We start from the raw sequence: 19,726 nt of genomic DNA, 5'->3' as shown, positions 1-19,726 counted from the left end.
TAGAAGAATGTAGGGCATGGGGATGTATGATATGATGTAGAAGGTGCATGGGATGAAAATTCATCAAGCATCAACTGGGTATTTGAATTTTTTTGAGATCGAGAGAGATCAATCTGGTTTTATACCTGCTGGCAACATTAGGCTCATATCACCGACAAGAGACAGATGATTAGCCCCTGAGTCATGGCGGAGTGCCGCGGGCTCAGTCGGCCGCCCGGGAGCTCGTTAACATGGCACAGGTGTGCGAAAGCCCGTACCTGTCATGATGCTGCAGTTACCTTTGTAGGGGCGCGCGGGCTAATTCAAACAGCACGCTGCCGAGACGGCATGGCAGGCAGCGATAAAAATCCCGAATCTGACCCCGAGGTACAGACGATGCACAACACCTGTCTCACCTGTGGGGGTTTACGATGGGGGTAGGGTTAAAGGGGCCAGGATTACAGGGGTTGGAGGGTGACTGATAACTATTTTTGGATGTAGCCCTATCTGTAGACATGAGTTTCTGCGATTAGTATTCCTCCAAGGGCTTGTGGCATGCTGTCACTACGGCAAGAGAAATATGTAACTCACTGGTTGTCTGGCTTAGGGGAATGATTTCTCCATCATGATTCTGTTGGTTGTTTCTGTTACATATTGATATGCACCGTGGTCCTTATGTAGAATTGTGTCCTGCTCCTCCTCGTGGAGGGATATTTCTTTTGTCCCCTTTTCCATATTTTCCTATGAAATGTGAAAATGATAATTAGTAATTTCTTTACATTAGTTTTATTAGAACTAGTTTTGAGTGTACTTGGGCTATTAATTGTGTAGAAAGTATTTCACAATTCATTTTGTAATTCTGTTACCTACAAGGTAGTGTCAATATAATACTTACAATTATGTAAAATCAGTAATTATACCCCCGCCAAACGAAGTTTGAAGGGGGTATATAGGAATCAGCGGACGGGCGGTCGGTCGGGCGGTCGGGCGGTCGGTCGGGCGGTCGGTCCGTTGCAAATCTTGCGTCGCGAACTACTTCCTCAGTTTTCAACCGATTCCCATAAAACTTGGCACAGATGTGTGCCTTGGGTTGTAGATGTGCAAGACGTATTTTTTGACAGTACCCAAAAGTACGTTGCCATGGTAACGGCATATTATGGGCAAAAATGGGAACAAATCTTGCGTCGCGAACTACTTCCTCAGTTTTCAACCGATTCCCATAAAACTTGGCACAGATGTGTGCCTTGGGTTGTAGATGTGCAAGACGTATTTTTTGACAGTACCCAAAAGTACGTTGCCATGGTAACGGCATATTATGGGCAAAAATGGGTACAAATCTTGCGTCGCGAACTCCTCCCACAGTTTTTGATCAATTTTTATGAAATTAGGTACAGATGTTCATCTGAATATGTTAATGTGCAAGACACATATTTCCGCAGTGGCAAAAAGTGCGTTGCCATGGTAACGGCATGTTATTGGTAAAATATAGGGCAAAATGCTTCATGGCAAAACTGCTTCATCAGTGTTCTTCCAATTCTCATGGAATTCATATTGAATGTTTGTCTTAGGATATAGGTCAGCATGACACATTTCTTGACAGTGACAAAAAGTGTGTTGCCATGGTAACAGCTCACATATTATGAGCCAAAATGATGGAAAATTTTGTGTTGCAAACTACTTCCTCAGTTTTTGCCCAATTTCCATGAAACTTGGTACAGATGTGTGCCTTTGGTTGTAGATGTGCAAGACGCATTTTTCGACAGTACCCGAAAGTACGTTGCCATGGTAACGGCATATTAATGGCAGAAGATCAAGGAAAGATCTTGCGGATTTAACTACTTCCACAGTTTTTTGACCAAAGCTTATGAAATGTTGTTTTGACCAAAGCTTATGAAATGTTGTTTGCCGGGGGTATAACCAGTCGCTGTAGCGACATTTCTAGTTTTGCCTGTGTATCCTCTGTCTTGTTGAATTGTGGTTGCTATTATTGCACATTCTATAATGAGGAAAGTAGCGAGGTATTGCGTAGCATTTGCTTAAGCAGCTTGATGGATTAAATTTAAAAAAAGAAGGTGAGGGAGAAAAAATACTGCATTCATTTCACTCATCGTTGCAGGTATTAGAAAAGCAGGTTCTGTATCACCTGGTATATGTGGAGACATTGCACGTCTTTTGAATCCAAGGAGAAAACTTCATTAATCTTTGTGAATGTAGTTATGAAATTAAAGTAACTTTGCCGGTGATATTCCAAATGTCAGTATAGCAGCAAGGAGCTTACTCCTTGATAGCAGCTACTTTACATTGGTATTTGAAATACAAATTGTAGCTCTATATTTTAGTGCTCAGCAGGAAAGCATACATTTGGCGTTTATATGAAGTATGCTGGGAGATACGAACAAACACATGTCACGTCTTGCCGGCAGCATAGCTGCGAGCACCTTGTGGTCTTGTAGTAACAGTAGGTGGGGAGGACTCGATCAAGGAAATCAATACTTTGGGGGTGGGGCGAGAGAGAGAGTGAGACGAGATGGGTCTGCCTAATTTGATGGACATGTCACCAGAATCAGATTAGTCAAGCCTTAAAGTGGGAGCACTTGGTGTATGGATGCGAGATTAAGGGGCACATGCTCGTAGAAGAGCTCAAATTGAAGTTCGAGCGGAGTAATTTTAGTCCACGGCAGAACCCACTGAGGCGATAGAATGGTTATGGTTAACACGTGCTTAAAGGCGTTCCCTGCGGAATGGTTTATGGGCAGACACGGGGTTGGAGGCATTCCCAATTAGATAAGAGATCGTTGATTTGATCAATGAGTTCAACTTCACAGGGTATTTGATGGCAGGATATTGGGGGAAAGAGTATGTTTTAAGATGAGTTCATGCATCTGACATTCCTAGTTTGTGCAGGATTATCTCCAGAACAGCACGGAATGAAAGCCAAGTGCATTTTCTGATGACGAAATGAAAACCACACGAACATTTATAATGGGAAACCCACAGCCCACTTTCTGTGTGGCTGCTTTGTTCTGTGAGCCATGCAAGGAAGCATCTGCATTTGTATGGAGCAAAATCTGCCTCCGCCTCGGTGCATCTTTAAGGTGAGCAGGCTTCATCTCCAGGAGAGAAGTTGGGGAACTTGATCCCCGACAAGTTATTGGCGTGGTTTCGCCTCTCTTGACATAGGAAGCATCGATAGGAAATGAATCTCCGGACGGACTTGAGAGAACGCTTCGCGAGAAGGAAGAGGGACTTGCCAAGAAAGATAGAAAGGAGAAAGATGGCTGGGGGGTGGGGGGAGGGAGGAGGGGTGGGGGAGAGAAGAAAATTGAAAGGAAGAATGGAACTCTCTGTGTTCAGGAACAGGAAAACGTTGCATATTTGGCACAAGAGTGCTTTTTGAGTAACACCCTCAAGATGGTATGTTTCCAGTTACAGCCAACAGGTTGAAGGTATTGTTCCATCAAGATTGAATACAGAATGTGGATACTGAAGACAATGCAATGAACAAATTGTCTCTTGCTGTATGCATTTTGTACAAGTCACGTTAAAGGATAGCAATCCATCCCTTTAAATGTAAAACATAGTTTTCTTATGCCTGCAGAAACTGGCAATTTTTGCTCTAAAATGGACATGTATGCATAAGAAATGTGTGCAGTTGTGCCATGGTACCTCAAATTCAGTTGGGTAATGATGAAGATGCAAAATATTAGCCAAAAAAGGTACACCCTACAGTAATGCACAATCATAGCATATCTGATTGTGGTTGCTATAATGTTTTATAAATCTATTACAAATTGGGCCATGACAGTGTCTGTCAAACTTCAGCTTTGTGAATGAATCGCAAGCTGCTTGTTCGGAAATACAACTGCTAGGGCAAGATTGATCATCGTGTAACATTCTACCAACTCTCTGTTATTGGGGGGGGGGGGGGGGGCGCTTCAGATATTAAAGTCAAACAATCTGGTCTAAATTATTTTTAAGTATTGATTTTGATATATTCCAAAACAACTCATCATCATGGTAAGTTACGTCATCCAGACAAGTTTCTTGGTAGACCCTTTCGATACATTGCAAGCAAATTCCAAATGTTGGAAGATGAGTAGTGAGCCCTTCTGAAAACTACGTTTTACCTTTAAAAGGAAGTACTAGTATTATCAAATAAAAGAGATGATGTCTTGCGGTAAATGAGTTGCCAACTTGATTGAATGGAAGATGCAAGAGAAAAGTACATGTAACAACCATGTTGCCCATGGGCACACAACTACATCGTATGTGATTTTTGGCTCGGAGACAGTTATTTCACATGACATGCCATGCTCATTTGTTATTCGACACATCGTGAAGACTAAAATCAGGTTTTTGTCAAGCATTCTTGATGAACCTAAACGCCTCTTTTTTGGGAGAGAGTGTGGGAAAATAATTTCATTGATAATATATCTTGATCATAGTACATGTATAATATGATTTTATTTAACTAACTAAATTTAGAGATGTATTCAATGTTGTGCCATTTCTTTCTCTCACCAAAATGAGGAGTTCTTGACAAATGATGGCATTATCATTTGATTAATCATGATAATAGATGATTGAAGGAAATGGTCATAGCTTAGTGTAGATTTTGATAGAAAGATAAAATGATTTGATTTTTTTTTTTTTGGGGGGGCATGGTAATATGAGAACAATTTTTTTAATATACATCTGTCATAGTAGCATGTCAGGAATGAGAAAACACAATGTTGCACAAAGGAAACATGCTGGAACTGATTAAAGATATATGCAATAACCCCATGCATGCGGGTTAAATTCTTTGATTTTGTATTTCTATGTGTGTGTTGATCTGTGAGTTTGGTTTTATGCGCCTACACTAAATAATTACTTTGTATGGCGGGGGAACAATCTTCAATTCTCTTAATATTGCTGGAGTTTAGTCTATGGCATTAGGAGAATTATTTTGAGGTTAGTATTAACCTGAGAAATAGAATGAAAATGAGAAGGCAGCATGTTTTTTTCGTAGCTAGCCATAGTGCAAATGAACCAGGATGTTGGGGATACGAGACATACTGTAGGCAGATGCTGTATACTGCACCGCTGTATACCAGGTTCATTTATTATGTATGGGGTATTAAATTTATTTAACAGGGTACATTAAAGGCACTGTTTAATCATGTTGCCAGTTTTCAGGTCTCGGCTGAGTGGTACGTAGTGTTGTCTGGTATTGCTCAGAGTATTACTGTAAAATGAGGAATTTTCGCGTGCACTTTAATTTCACGAATTTCGCGAGCGCCAAGATTCGCGAAATTAAATTGCAGGCGAAAGTTCTTGTTTACACTATATGCATTGAACGCCAGTGGCACTTCGCGAAATTTTCATGCCACAAAAAAGGCTGTCAGCTCCAATTCGCGAAAATTTCATGCCGCGAATATATCATGTTTTACAGTAAGCTGTAAAAACATTGCTGTTTAAAATAAATACTAAATTCTTGTTTTTTTTAAGTTAAAAAAAAATGTGAGTGATCGGATTTGCCATATTTGGTATTTCCCACAAACAGTAGTATTAAAATAATTCATTCTGTAAATATGTATCTTTTTCTTTTTTAGCACATTGATATTTGTTGTAGATACCTCTTTATATAATACTGACAGTACAATTCTTAATACATAAGTGCATTGGAGTGTGTGTGTTTTATTCATGGAATTGAGCATTATTATACAGTTTATTTTGCAAAGTTTGATAACTTCTGAAATTTAGCCTCCACAGTATTAAATGGTGTCTTTAATTCTAGCTTATTAGAGGCATGCTATGCGGCTCAAACCGTGCATGATAAAACACTGAACTTGTAATTCACTAGGAGTGTGTAAAAGCATAGACTTTGTCCATGGAATGCAAATGCCAGATGCTCTCCTACCTCCAACCCCGTTGGCTCCCCAACCCCGTTTTAGAATAATGCAAGATTATGGATAATATAATTATGAGTTGTTCAATCCAGTCAGTATCATGATGGTATACAAATTTTCCTCGTTGTGCAGGTTGTAATAGTAATCACTATAAGGAACACACGATCCATGGTCTGACTTCTCTTTCTCAAGGAATCTTCAAGGAATAGTTTTTATCTGTGTGTGAAATAATAAAGAAATGTATTTCCTCGCTCTTTTTTTCTTCATCTGATATGTTTTATATATGTAGATTTACGTATAAAGGTCTGTTGGAAAGTTTGTTCATTTCTCTGTTTTAAAGGGGCATTCTGGACGATTTTCATAATTTCACATCCTCTAGTAAATAAATCAACAGCTCCATGTATAGATTTGTGGAATTAATTATGGTCCTTGAGTAGAGAAATCAATACTCTGATGATGACATAGGACCCTCACATATTTCAGAAATGTAACGATGTCACCATTACAATACCACATGCTTAACAAGTTCACTTGTGTAGAATTTATGCATGCCTTCTTTTGTTCTGCTTCCTTGAACCCCTACTCATGCATTCTTGTAGTGAGGCTGCCATGTCATCAGCCTTGTTCATTGTGATTTGTTATAGATTTTGAAAACACTCCTATTCCTCATCCCAATCAATACAAATTCTGAAACTCACTACCCAGTATAACCACTTTATAGTTGTTCATATGTAAAAGTCTGAAAATCACCCAGAGGTCTCCTTTAAAGATAATATAAAGTTTTGGTACCTCAAAAGTTTCCCTGAGTTTCCTTGTCTTAGTTTGTGCTTCAGGTTAAGGTATCTTTCATATAACTAACACTGTGAGACTTATTCGCCCCAAAGTGCTCTCATGTCTTAGTAATCATGCAATAATGGTTTCGCACAATACGTGTACCGTAAAGTTCCGTATATAAGACGCACCCGTGTATAAGACGCACCCCTACTTTCGGACCTAAAATTTAAAAAAAAAAAAAAAAACACGAAAATTTCCACGCAAATATTGCGTGTGTCATACATATTATTTCATCTCAAAATTTCCCTAGAATGCAGCATGTATTTGCTCTATTTTTCGTTTCCTTTTATATTTTCTTTTAACGGTATTCATCGGACATCGGCAAAATATGGAAGTCGCAAAATGCGAGACTTGTCTCGGTACTCACTTGCTATTGTTTTGCCTTTCAATCGTGGTACATGTGTCATGCATATCGTACTCACGAGTGTACAGTACGATCTTTGCTGTCATGATAGCAGAGGGTCTCGCATATTGACGCATGTCAGACTGGAAGGTTCATTACGGAAAATAAGAAAAACATCAACAAGTGTAGCAGAGGGATCATACGGCAAGACGTACGGTGCGTACGGTAGTACACTCATGCACTACCAGTAACGTGTGTCTCTTGTACCATGCTTGTATGCACAGGCACAGTGCTAGCCTTTTGCAAAAGGCAGCTCGCTATAATTTCAGCACACGCACACAGAGAGCAATGGACTTGCACACACAGCGCGCAACGGGCAAGCGCACTTCGATCCGATCGCTGTGTGCACGCGAGTCCATTGCAAAAGCCTCTCTGCAGCTGCTGCCTTTGCCAAAGGCTTGCTAGCTAGCTACAGTGTAGCTATGCTATCCTAGCTGGCCTCGTGAAATGAAGAGCAAACGAATGACGTGGATATGCATGCATGCTTCACACATCGTTCATATTTGCGGTGACATAGTGTCGATCCTGTGGCCATATTGATACTAGTACATTGATAAGTTTTACGGTATCGGTAATTTAGTGATGATACCTGTACATCGCGTATTCCAGCTACTAGGTTGGCTGTTGGTAGCTTGGTAGACTGACATCGGTAGCATACAGCAGTGCTGTTACAGCTGTTGTCTATGGCCAGATAGATACATCGTTACTGCACAAGGCCGATGTAAGTTTATCTCGTACTTGCAGCTTTTGTGTGTGTCCAGATTGAAAGATCGCTAATTTATCCGTAAGTTTTAGTGATTGCTTACCTTCCAAACGTCGATGGGCATACATGGCCCCAAGTTGGCCTTATAAAATTGGGTGTACATGACGGATTTTTTTCCGTGATTCGACTGTACCCGTGTATACGACGCACCCCCGATTTTCAACGTTTTCCGACGAAAAAATAGTGCGTCTTATACACGGAACTTTACGGTATATTGATTGTCGTGGTACCGCGTCGAGTCAAACTAACGGCTCGCTAGAATTTTTCAGAGCCCGCTCTGCTCTGGTACGAAACCGTTATTGCATGATTACTAAGACATGAGAGCACTTTGGGGCGAGTAAGTCTCACAGTGTTAGTTATATGAAAGGTACTTTAACCTGAAACACAAACTAAGACAAGGAAATTCAGAGAAACTTTTGAGGTACCAAAACTTTATATTATCTTTAATTGTGGATACAATGCTCTATCTCCCTGTGATTTCAGTCATTGCTGCCACCTCTAGGTACACACATGACCAAAAATATTGCAATTACCATCATCATTTATCATCCTCATCATCATTGCCTTTATAGTTATCATGGCTGAGAATGGCTGAGATATCCAAAACAAGGTAAAACATAGTGGTCCTAAAAAAGGGGGTCCCACCTTTGTTTTAAGAGGACCTCTTTGTTTTTGGATATCTCAGCCATTTCAAAACCATTTCTCATCAAATAAACTTTAAATTCCTGTTAGAATTATTATGCTCTTTTATATTTCATAAGAGGTTTCTCATCTCACAAAAAAGTTGGAAACCTGAAGGCCCATCTCAACCAAAACTATACCATTCCTTTAAGGTATATTATATAGTAATTTTATACACCTATTAGTATTGATATAGTACCTTCCAAGATTCTCATATCAAAGAAAAGAAAAACATTGATTTTTCTGTTTCATGATTAGCTACTTGGATAGTCTTTCAACATCTTATGTACATGTATGAGTGATCATGTCAGATGGAGGAACATAACCATGCATGAATATCACTACATTATATGAAGAGAAAGTTGTTGAGACAGACAATTTGTGTGTGTGTGTGTGTGTGTGTGTGCCAGTGTACGTACATCATTGAAGGGAAACTACATGCTGTATAGAGATATCAGATTACAGCCTCTATGTCTGAGATTTCATTGTGCGCTAATTAAGCATTCTTGGAACTGCTGACAATTATGTTTTCCTCGTACATTGTAGGGGTTTTTCCCCCTCCCTCAAGAATTGAAACTAAGCTTTTTAGAATGTAAACTAGGATATTGTTTTTGAAGTTTTATGTAGTGTGCTTTATTATGCAATTTTCCAATCTTTCAAGGCAAAATGATAATATCTCCATATATCTTAGGCTTCATTGCAAAATTTTTATATGGTAGGATGTTTTGTGATACAACTGACCTACACATATGCATCAAATGTGATAACTCGAACACTTTTAAGTCATTGCTCCCAATGGTTGCCTACACAGTATGTTCACTGTGTGTCAGTAATGCTCTTTTAACTGGAGAGGTGCTCCTATTGCCTTTAAAGGAATGAAGATGGAGGGAGTTTCTGAGAATTCTTGAGCTTTGAGATGGTGATCATATGTCATAAGGACGTAAATATTAATTTCTTTATCATTTGGATATTTGAGACCTTAATGCAGGCTGCATGTGACCAGAAATTTTCCCACCCCTTGGATCATCGTCTTGGAACGGGCCTTGGTTTGGCAGCTCGGCTCCCCATTATACACTCACATTGCCTTCATACCAGGCATATTTGGTTGTGGTCGATTTCTAGTCCCTTGATACTAGTCTCACCTCCCAGACTTCTTGGCGCCCAGAGACTTGTTTCACTTCGTGTCTCGAGACGTGAAACATTTTTCAAAACTAGTCATGGACTACCTTAATCAATTTTCATTGCCCCATGGCCATTAATTGAGACTCTTAATTTGCTACTTTCATTAATATTCAATTCCACAAATATATTTGAAATAGGGAGTACTTTTAAGGTAATTTTGAATGTACATTGCATTCCAAATTTGTCTTTGCTGTCAACCAACTCTCACAAACACTCTTACTACACTAGCATACAGCTGTAAACCACAAAAGTCTGCTGTAAATTAGGATATATGTGTGTCAAAGTTTTGACTGGATGTCAACCGTAATGGTGTTTGCTACAGATCTGATTTCTTAATTATTGTAATCCATAACCCCTATAAGGAACAGGATTTTATTTTTTGTTAGTTTGGTTTGCTTTGTTTTGTTTTGTTTTGTTTTGTTTTCAGATCATGTAGTCTGCAAATTACAGCTGTATTGTAATTTGTGTGATTCATACAAATTTTTGTCATTCTGACAGAATATCAAACATTTGATTGCAAAATGAAGTGGCCTTTAAACAGTATATTTTGTCCACTCAAAACCCTTCTTGATCGAGCAAAGTTTTAAAGGCTCTCAGACATGTGTGATCAATGAAGACACATACAATAGACCACTTGTCATACTAAAAAAAAAAAGAAAAAAATTATGCCTCCGGCGATACTTCGTTGCGGAGGCATTTAAAAAAAGTCCTCAATTTCTGGATTGTCTTGAGTTATTTATTGCTGCAGCAGATTCGGTTTCTGTAGCTAGAATTTACATGTACCTTGATTGAGTTTCGCTTGAATTTTCAATGTATTTGCAAGCTATGAGCGTCCGTACAGCTGTACATTGTAATATAATGCTTGTGATGCTTCACTTTTGTAAGTCGTGGTGGATGTTGTCTTTACGTCACGTACCACATTGTGTAACTTTCGAGAAGGAGTTTCACATAATCAAAATATGAATGAATAGAGGATTATATCTTCTGATTATCACACAGTGTACAATTAAAGGCATTATTTACCATTTACAGATGAAACAAAAACCTAGTTTTAGTGCTTTAGAGTAGTTCTTAAAATGTGAGTTAGGGATAGGAACAACCAATATGAAAATGTAAATCAGTATAATTGATAAGTATTATTAGATATACAAAATGTGAACAGTAGTTATAATAAAATTGTTTCTGGACTAGACTGTATACAGTTTTGGTTTATTGAGAAAAATAGTGATATCTCCTTATATTTTCGGCTTTATTGCAAAATTTTCATATGGTAGGATGTTTTTTGATACAACTGATCTACATGTATGCATCAAATGTGATAAACTCCAACACTTTTTAAATCACTGCTCTCAATGGTAAACAATACCTTTAAGGTATTACTTTCACAGTCATGTATGTGATGTCTGCACAATCTTCTATGACATTTGAGAAAAAGTTTATTTTAGTTATGAGCATGTTTGCAATTTATTGTTATCATACAGTCAGTGCATCATTTCTGCTGCCGTAGAACTTGCAGTTGATGTCGTGTTTGTAGATCAATGTAGCAGTTTGTTGTGCTTTGCATGATGCAACATGAGAGGCTGAATTGCAAAGACTAAGAGTATGTCTTTGTGTGTTGGAAGCTCAACCAGGAGACTGGCATTGGTTATGCAAAATTAGGACAAGCATGTTTGGGTCAGATTTATCTACATGTCAATTAATTCAGCCAATAAAACCATGACAGGGTTTAGTACACCTTGTGACCCATTTTTGCCAGGTCTGAGAAAAAGGTTGCATAGTCTTTGTTTCAAATTCACAATCTATTGTACTTGTAGAACATACAATTGAATATAGACGGTACAATGTATGAACATGCCTCTAATGCATGAGGGATGGATATATCCAGTATTGTTTTTGCTGATGGAGGTCTGGTAGAGGAGACTACAAATTGTCTTTGTTCTGGTTATTTTTAGGTGCCGAGTACACTTGTATGGTACAGACGAGAATCAAGATGACATGCTGCTAGTACATTGTAAACCCCAGACAGTGTAGGCCTACAGATTGTATGTTAGTCACACAGTAAATGCGACTTGGGAAACACTGCCAATTAATTCAGTCAGATGTGATAAGTAACAGACGAGTTTCAGCACATTAATCATATCTGTGGAAATTTCACCTCTGGCATTTCAACACATGTAGGGCCTTTCAATGCAGATATGGTATTTCAGTGCTTGCAGATTTGTAGATATATTCATGGCTATTTCCTTAGGACCTACAATGTGTAGGAGTAGGCTAACATTCAGTGAACTTGTTCGCATCACATACAAGCACTGGTACCTTTTGATACAAGGGAAATCCAGTCTATGTTCATTACTTGTAATTATGTTAGGCAAGCCTTGGGCAGGCTTTTTGAATGGTCAGTAACAACCTACTATGGTAGTAAGATATGCATAAATGTTGAATATGAAAGTGGTAATAATCTTGCGCATTAACAAGGGTGGAGCTGATATTTACCTGATACTCAATTGTTTGCATGTTACAGTGTGTGTACTGGTATGTGCATGTGTTGGGGGGGGGGGGGGGGGGGGGGGTATGCCCTTCATCGAAGTAATGTAATCAAATACATATGTGAGTTTAATTATACGTAAGATACTTAAGTATCTCATTTTTATGCCTCAGCCCGAAGGGTGCCGGAGGCATTATTCTTTCATGTTTCTGTTGACAGAGTGATATTTCTGAGCCTCTAACGAGAAATTTGCAGTCATGAAATATGATATGTTTGCCATCATGAAATATGATATGTTTGCCATAAAGTCGTGTCAGAGATGCCACATCATAGTATTGGGGTGCGTTGACTCCTCTCTTCTTTTTAATATGTTGCTTAAAACTAGAGCATACAATTCTTAGAAGCACTCAAAAATTTACCTTTCACCATTTGTTTGGGAGTAGGTTGAGATCACAACTGCAGAGTGATTTTGATCGCAGTACACACCTTTTATTCCAGAATAGCCCTCCCTGTTCAGCGTTGTGAGACTGCAGAATGTTACTGTATATGCTGTTATTTTCGCGTACAGATATTTTCGTGAATGACAAGACCATAGACATCTTCGCGAGATGTTGTTTTCGCGAACTGACGCCGACGCTTATGTTAATGCACTATTAACAGGGCGCATGGAGACATTTTCGCATGTTGTTCAATTCACCACCCAACTGTGATTCGCGAAATTCGCGAAAATAACAGCTTATACAGTACTTGATGATCTATCGTGCCCTTTGCAATCATATTTTCCATCAAGCTGCATGCAATTCACGCTAGTGTGGAAGATTGCTGTGGCCCGATTTGTCTATTATGGATAATCGATTGTGAAAAATTACATAACAACCACGATCAGGTAAGTTCTGAGATCATGGACTTCCTGTGAACCTTTTTTTAAAAATATTCCACATTTTTGTCATTACCCTAGTAAAAATCATGTTATTCCAGCACTATTCCACACATTTATGAATATGTGTACAGTATTGTAGATATTAGAGCTAAAATTGACAGTTCTGCAGGCATACAAGAACTATGCTGGTTGATTGTTATTTGTGGATTTCTTTCTGTCCCTCTTTCTTTGCAGGGTTTGAGTCATCTCCATGCCAACCATGTCATCCACAGAGACATCAAAGGTCAGAACGTCCTTCTCACAGAAGATGCAGAGGTCAAATTAGGTGAGATGTTCGTTTGTTTTCGTCTGTTTTCTTTACTCTTGTTTTTCTTGTTGGTAAGCCAGGGTCAAGGAGGGATATTGGGGACTTTTCGATTTCATGTCCTGGACATGGACGGCGAGATAATGATGTCATTTATAGGACCTGCGCATGCTCCAAGTTCTCTAGCATGTCCACCACCAGAATCGAGGACGTGTCTTCCAGGGGTTTCACGTGCTAGATTCAGGACGGGAATGACGTCATCGCTTGGCACACCAATTGCCAGCCCGCGGGAGGGGACGGGGCCATGACGTCATAACAGTACATCGTGAACGGCGTGCACTGAAAATCGAAATGGGTGATAACACCACCGACATAGCAAGTTGACTGCAGTTAGTTGGAACCGCTCTAGTACAAGAAGGGTGTCCGCGTCCACGCAGTCGAAAAGTTCCTATTTTGTCCAGTGACATCATCCACAAGGAGCTGCACATGTAAGAAATCCTCACATTTCTCAGCCTCGGCTGATCGGTCACAGTGGACTTAAAGTTTGTGTTGGCATGAATCCGAAGCCTGGAGGAGTTTCTAGTCAGTATAAATAGTTAACTATAGCATCAGTTCAATTTGGTTTATTTTACTCTTCCATTTGTGCACCTTGAGTGCTGATTGGTACAGAAAACTCTACAGCATTAAACAAGCTGTCCAAAGTTCCTGGTACAGAAAGAGTTAAAGACATCAGATTCAGGGTTCTATATAACTTTTTTTTTTTTTTCTAACCACTTGCTCGGTCAGGCAAGCAGATTTTCAGATTGTTGGAGGACACTTGCCTGATTATGAATTTTACTTACCCAAAGAGAAAGTCCAAAAATATAAGAAAATGATTTCGAAAATCACTTGTAAGTCAAGGTAGGGCTGCACACTAAGCTATTTTTCTACTGGTCTGACCTGTCTGTTGGACCTGTAGGTACCCAGTTTTTAAATTTTTATTAGTCCAGTCCGGAAAAAGTTACTGGTCCAACAGTGATTTTTACAGGTCAGGAACTATCAGACCAGTGCCAGTGTACAGTGTTGGTCAAGGGCTTGATAAAAGACAATCATTTGAATAAACAGCACACATTGATTCACATGCTTGAACACATTGGAGTAACAAAATTGGTTCGTTGGAGACTTGATGTTGCATGGCATTGGGGCTTTTTCCAGTAAGTTTTGGAAAGTTGCTGAAATGGAATTGAAGTGCATTGCATCGCTCAGTAGTCATCATCTTTGGGCTTATATATGATTGACTTTGTGGGCTTGAAGGGGGCGGGGGGGGGGGGGAGTAAAAAAAAAGGTGGCTTCAAAACTTTTTGCTTGCCCAGTTTGGGCAAGCATTTTTTTCTCATTGTTCCAAAATACTTGTCTGACTGTAATTTTTTTTTTCATTTGCCGTGGGCAATTGGGCAAGTGCTTATGTAGCTTCCTTCCAGATTACAACATGCACTCCTTTAAAAGGACATGAATAATTTCAGACATGGATTCATTCATTTTATGTCCTGTCTTCTTTGGGCACCACACAGTAAAGTGAATGGTGCCAGAAATTATGGATTATTTGTGGAATACCATCCACCAGAATAAACGTGCAAGTATTGAGAAACCTGTTTTGATTTAGTCATGAGGACTGGAGGTATCTCGTTTAAATCTTCCGGCGTCGTATCAGAATATGACGATGGGGGAGGGGCTCTGCCATGTCGTCTGCTTTAACCCATTGAGGACGGGCTGATTTTGCTACAACGCGCATTTCCCATAGACCCCTGCCCGAGTATACTCGGGACTCGTCTTCAACGGGTTAAACCAGCCCAACTTGGTTCTGTGATCGTATCACATGACTCTGTGGATATTTTTAAATGCGTGTGTGTGTGTGTGTGTGTGTGTGTGTGTATTTTTTTTTCTTCTTGAGATATTGAGTTAGACTCTTCTGAAGGCTGCATTGCTCGTGGGACTGGAGGGACTCAACGAGCGATGTATTGATATTCCGAGCCAGCCGTGGCTGTCGTCTTGGCTGGGTCTGCCGTGCATCAAAGATTTGCATAATGAATTGCTAGTGCCGAGTGGCAGACTTTGATGTTTTTTTTTTTTTTCCTTTTTTTTTAAGGAAAAAAAAAGAAGAAGGTTGAAGTAGGGGCGGAGAAGCCAAATTATGCTACTTTATTGCTCATGATGCATGCTTGATATATTTCAGTAACAACTAAGAAAGAATATTTTATCTCCTCTTTGGGCAAAGGTGTAAAGGGGGAGTTGGGCATCTCTGGTAAAGCTTTTTTTATTTTGTTTTTTTGAAGGAGGAAATTCACACAGACTATTATTTTCAAGTGACTGATGATTTTGATGACATAATGGGAAAGCTGTCTGTGAGGGGAGGATTTTCTAAAAAATTTCTGAACATATATATAATACTTACTTTGTGTTTCGGGTGATATATATAGTATTGTTTTTCTAGCATATCATGTGGTATGTAATTGCAAGGTCACATACCATTGTGCATTCCTGAACACGTACACATACGAATCTACTCAAAGGTGCCCTTTTGCTGTACTCTCTGTTTTGTCATGAAGTGGCATACATAAGAAAGTGAAAGCATTCTAAAGTTCAACTCAGGCACAGTACACTGATATGAAACATATCTATCTATCTCGCAATCTATGTATCCATCCATCTGTCTATCTGTCTATCTATCTATACAGTATGTCCCCAAAAAAATTACAACGGGGCCCTCCGCAATGATATCTTTAAAGATAGTGAATCAATCTAAATACAAATTCAGGGTATGAAACTATAACTCATTGCCCACATCTTGCAGAAAACCCCATTCGAAATACAAAATTTTGTAGAGGATGTCGGGAATCTCTTCTGTCCAAGTTCTGTCTATTGTTCACACACAAGATCATCGAAATGCTAAACTCGGAAGAATCTGATTCATGACATTTTTACGCTTTACAACAATCCACATTTCTCTGTGACCGCTTAACCAAATCGAATGGGGATTTCTGCAAAATAGAGCTAAAATGTTTTATAAAATGGGTTCATGAATGTAGCCAATAGGAAGTGCTGAAATGAGTCACGTGTGCTTTGGTTATTCTAGTCCCATTGCACTGCGTGTTAAATCCTATTGCCGATCGTCTGTGCGCGCGGCCTGGCGGCTCCTTTGAATTGTATGCATACGCGCTGTCAATCCTGTAAACAACTTAGTTCGGGCTGCGCTGCCGGCCGGCCGGCCTTTCTTCCCTTGTGCTTAACGTAGTGTGGCGTACGTATACTCTTAATATGTACAGTACAGTAGACCAAGCGTTGTGGGACCGGACGCATACATGGAGTCACTTTGAAGGGCAAATCCAACGATTTAGCAGGTTAATTCTCACGCCGTTTTCAGAGTATGTTGTCTAGTAGGCCTATATGAGGAGTCTGTATCAAGTCTTTAAGGTAAAGGGTGCATATTCTATGTAAAATAAGTAAGTTTTCATGCGGGAACTTAAGTGTCCGGAAACCCAACCCCCCATCATACTTATACTGTATGTGCGGGATTTCCGAGTGCGACGTGCGTAAATGTTTGGGACAAACATCTTCGGACGTCTTGACCCACAAAGGTACGTGAAAAACGCTGAAAAATGTTGTTAGTTTTCGAATTTTCGACCCATTTTATAAATCAAATGATGCACAGGATTATTTCGTGGCGTTAGTGGAGGCGTAGCTCACTCTATCCTGTGCATCATTTGTATAATATTTCAAGACCCTGAAGTAGCATTTGAAAAATTTAATCATATTGGGCATTATCAATGCGAAAATCTTATTGTAATTTTTTGGGGGACATACTGCTGTAAGTCGCCCCAAAAATTACAATCAGATTTTCGAATTGATAACACCTATTATGATCAACCTGTGTACGTGCTACTTCAGAGTCTTAAGGTATAACATCTTAGCTCTATTTTGCAGAAAACCCCATTCAATTTGGTTAAGCGGTCACAGAGAAATGTGGATTGTTGTAAAGCATGTCATGAATCGGATTCTTCCAAGTTTAGCATTTCGATGATCTTGTGTGTGAACAATAGACAGAACTTGGACAGAAGAGATTCCCGATATCCTCTACAAAATTCCGTATTTCTCTTTGACCACTGAAGCAAATCGGATGGGGTTTTCTGTAAGATGTGGGCAATGAGTTATAGTCTCATACCCTGAATTTTTATTAAGATTCATTCACTATTTTTTAAGATATCATTGCGGAAGGCCGCGTTGTAATTTTTTTTGGGACATACTGTATATCTATTATTTGTCTATCTATCTGTCTGTCAATCTACCTATCTATCTGTCTATCTATCTATATCTATCTATCTAGATCTATCTATCCATCTATCTACCTATCTATGTATCTGCTGGTACCCATCTATGTATCATCTTTCTTTCTATCTATCTATCTATCTATCTATCTATCTATCTATCTATCCTATCTAGCTATCTACCTACACTTATCTGTGTGTGGGTTAAAGTTCAAATCAAGCATTGTACACTAACATGAAACATTTATCTGTCTATCTGTTATTCTATCAATCAATCACTCAGTCTAGCTGGCTGTCAATGCAATCTCTATCTCTTAATCCATTGAGGACGGACTGATTTTGCTATAACACGCATTTCCCATGGACACCTGCCCGAGGATACTCAGGACTCGTTCTCAAACGGGTTAAAATATGAATGACGTGATTATAAACAGGAATGCGAAGACATCAGAAGCACTACTGTAAACGTCAATATTTTCGCGCGATTAATTTTGTGCTGAGCGGCTCGAAAACATATTCGCGGGTTCTTAAATTCGCGCTCGGCAGCGGGTTAATACACAGTCGCTGTTTTCATCCAGCGATGCCAGCGTACGATAAGCGACGTAGCGAGCGGCGCGAGTGCGAGTACAAGCGCTCAACTACGTAGTACTGTACATGTATTTTAGTCGATACAGGTACATGTTCTGTAGGACTAGTACTGTAGTCGCGGGGATAGCACACCAATCGGCCGTGGGCTCGGTGCGTGCGATGATACTGCTATATGCGTAAACATGTCTGTACAACGTAGCAGTATCATCGACGAAGCGCACCAGGCCGTTCAAAATGTGCATAGAAAATTGCGAAGATATATTCGCGCTAGCTGAACGTAGCGCGAAATCCGCGAAAATTAATATACCGCGAAAATTTCCACGTTTACAGTATCTCAAGGGTACACCAAGTCATTGTCTCTTGACTCATCATATCTCATCATTTTCTCATCATTTTTCTTTTCTCAGTGGACTTTGGGGTCAGTGCTCAGCTGGACAAAACCATCGGTAGGAGAAACACCTTCATCGGGACGCCCTATTGGATGGCGCCGGAGGTCATCGCCTGTGACGAGAATCCCGATGCCACGTACGACAACAAGAGTGACTTGTGGTCGCTGGGTATCACCGCCCTGGAGATGGCGGAGGGACAACCTCGTAAGATGGACTTTTGACTTTTTAGAACCATCACTGGCTGTCGGGCAAAAGCTCGGTAGTCTAGTGGATATGATACCTGTATAGTGATCAGGACGTTGTGGGTTCAAATTCCATCCGAGTGTGTATGCCCATGATTTTTTATCGTGGCTACTACTCAAACTCTGAATAGCCTTATCGCTGTTTTTATGTCAATGAAGGGCAATATGTCAGTTAGTTGCAGTGAATTTCTGCGTGTTCTTTAAATCTGGCTACACATGTCAAAATGATTATGATAATATTCCCTTGCCATGTAAAATATTTCATCCACTGGCCAGATCTCTGTATATGCATTCTGTGTCCTGTAGTCATGTACTGTGTTCATCCTTCAACTTTGTATGTGTGTAACCAAGGCAAATTGTAGACCCCCCCAAAATTAAGATCATCTTTTGAAGATTAGTAACAGTCTGTAATTGATAACAATAAGAAAGCTGCTGGTGCATTAACCTGTTGCCCACCAAGCGTAGTATGCCCTGTGCAAAATCTATGGACATTTCTAAATTTCCTTGGGAGTGGTTTTACTAATTGCATGTTCACGTGTAAAATGTGTCTTTTTGTTTCTGACTTTTTCATTTACAGCTCTCTGTGACATGCATCCAATGAGGGCGCTATTTCTGATTCCCAGAAACCCTAAACCAAAGCTCAAGTCAAAGAAATGGTAAGTTGCTCGCCGACAAAAGCAGTCAGCAAAGGTAATTCATGGAGTATGTGTGAATTTGCAGCTCCTCGGCACCCACAGAGAGTGTGGAATGACAACCCTACAAATACACACTTGTGGAACTATGTAATAAAAAGCATACATTTAT

General features: G+C 39.7%; 1 protein-coding gene across 5 annotated transcripts in view; it reads left to right on the top strand.

Annotated features, from left to right (window-relative positions):
• Window positions 1–19,726, top strand: part of LOC139745040 (mitogen-activated protein kinase kinase kinase kinase 4-like) — a 132,570-nt gene that overhangs the window by 79,316 nt on the left and 33,528 nt on the right. For all 5 annotated transcript variants that reach the window (XM_071655457.1, XM_071655456.1, XM_071655454.1 and 2 more), the window contains exons 7-9: window positions 13,333–13,423; window positions 18,699–18,884; window positions 19,500–19,578. In XM_071655457.1, coding sequence (XP_071511558.1) covers window positions 13,333–13,423; window positions 18,699–18,884; window positions 19,500–19,578 — 356 coding nt within the window. The remainder of the gene's footprint in view (window positions 1–13,332; window positions 13,424–18,698; window positions 18,885–19,499; window positions 19,579–19,726) is intronic.

This window comes from Diadema antillarum, unplaced genomic scaffold, assembly GCF_040938485.1.
Source record: "Diadema antillarum isolate AM-2024a unplaced genomic scaffold, OU_Dant_1.0 seq00001231_RagTag, whole genome shotgun sequence".
NCBI classification, from domain to species: domain Eukaryota; kingdom Metazoa; phylum Echinodermata; class Echinoidea; order Diadematoida; family Diadematidae; genus Diadema; species Diadema antillarum.
This window is presented reverse-complemented; position numbering and strand designations above follow the sequence as displayed.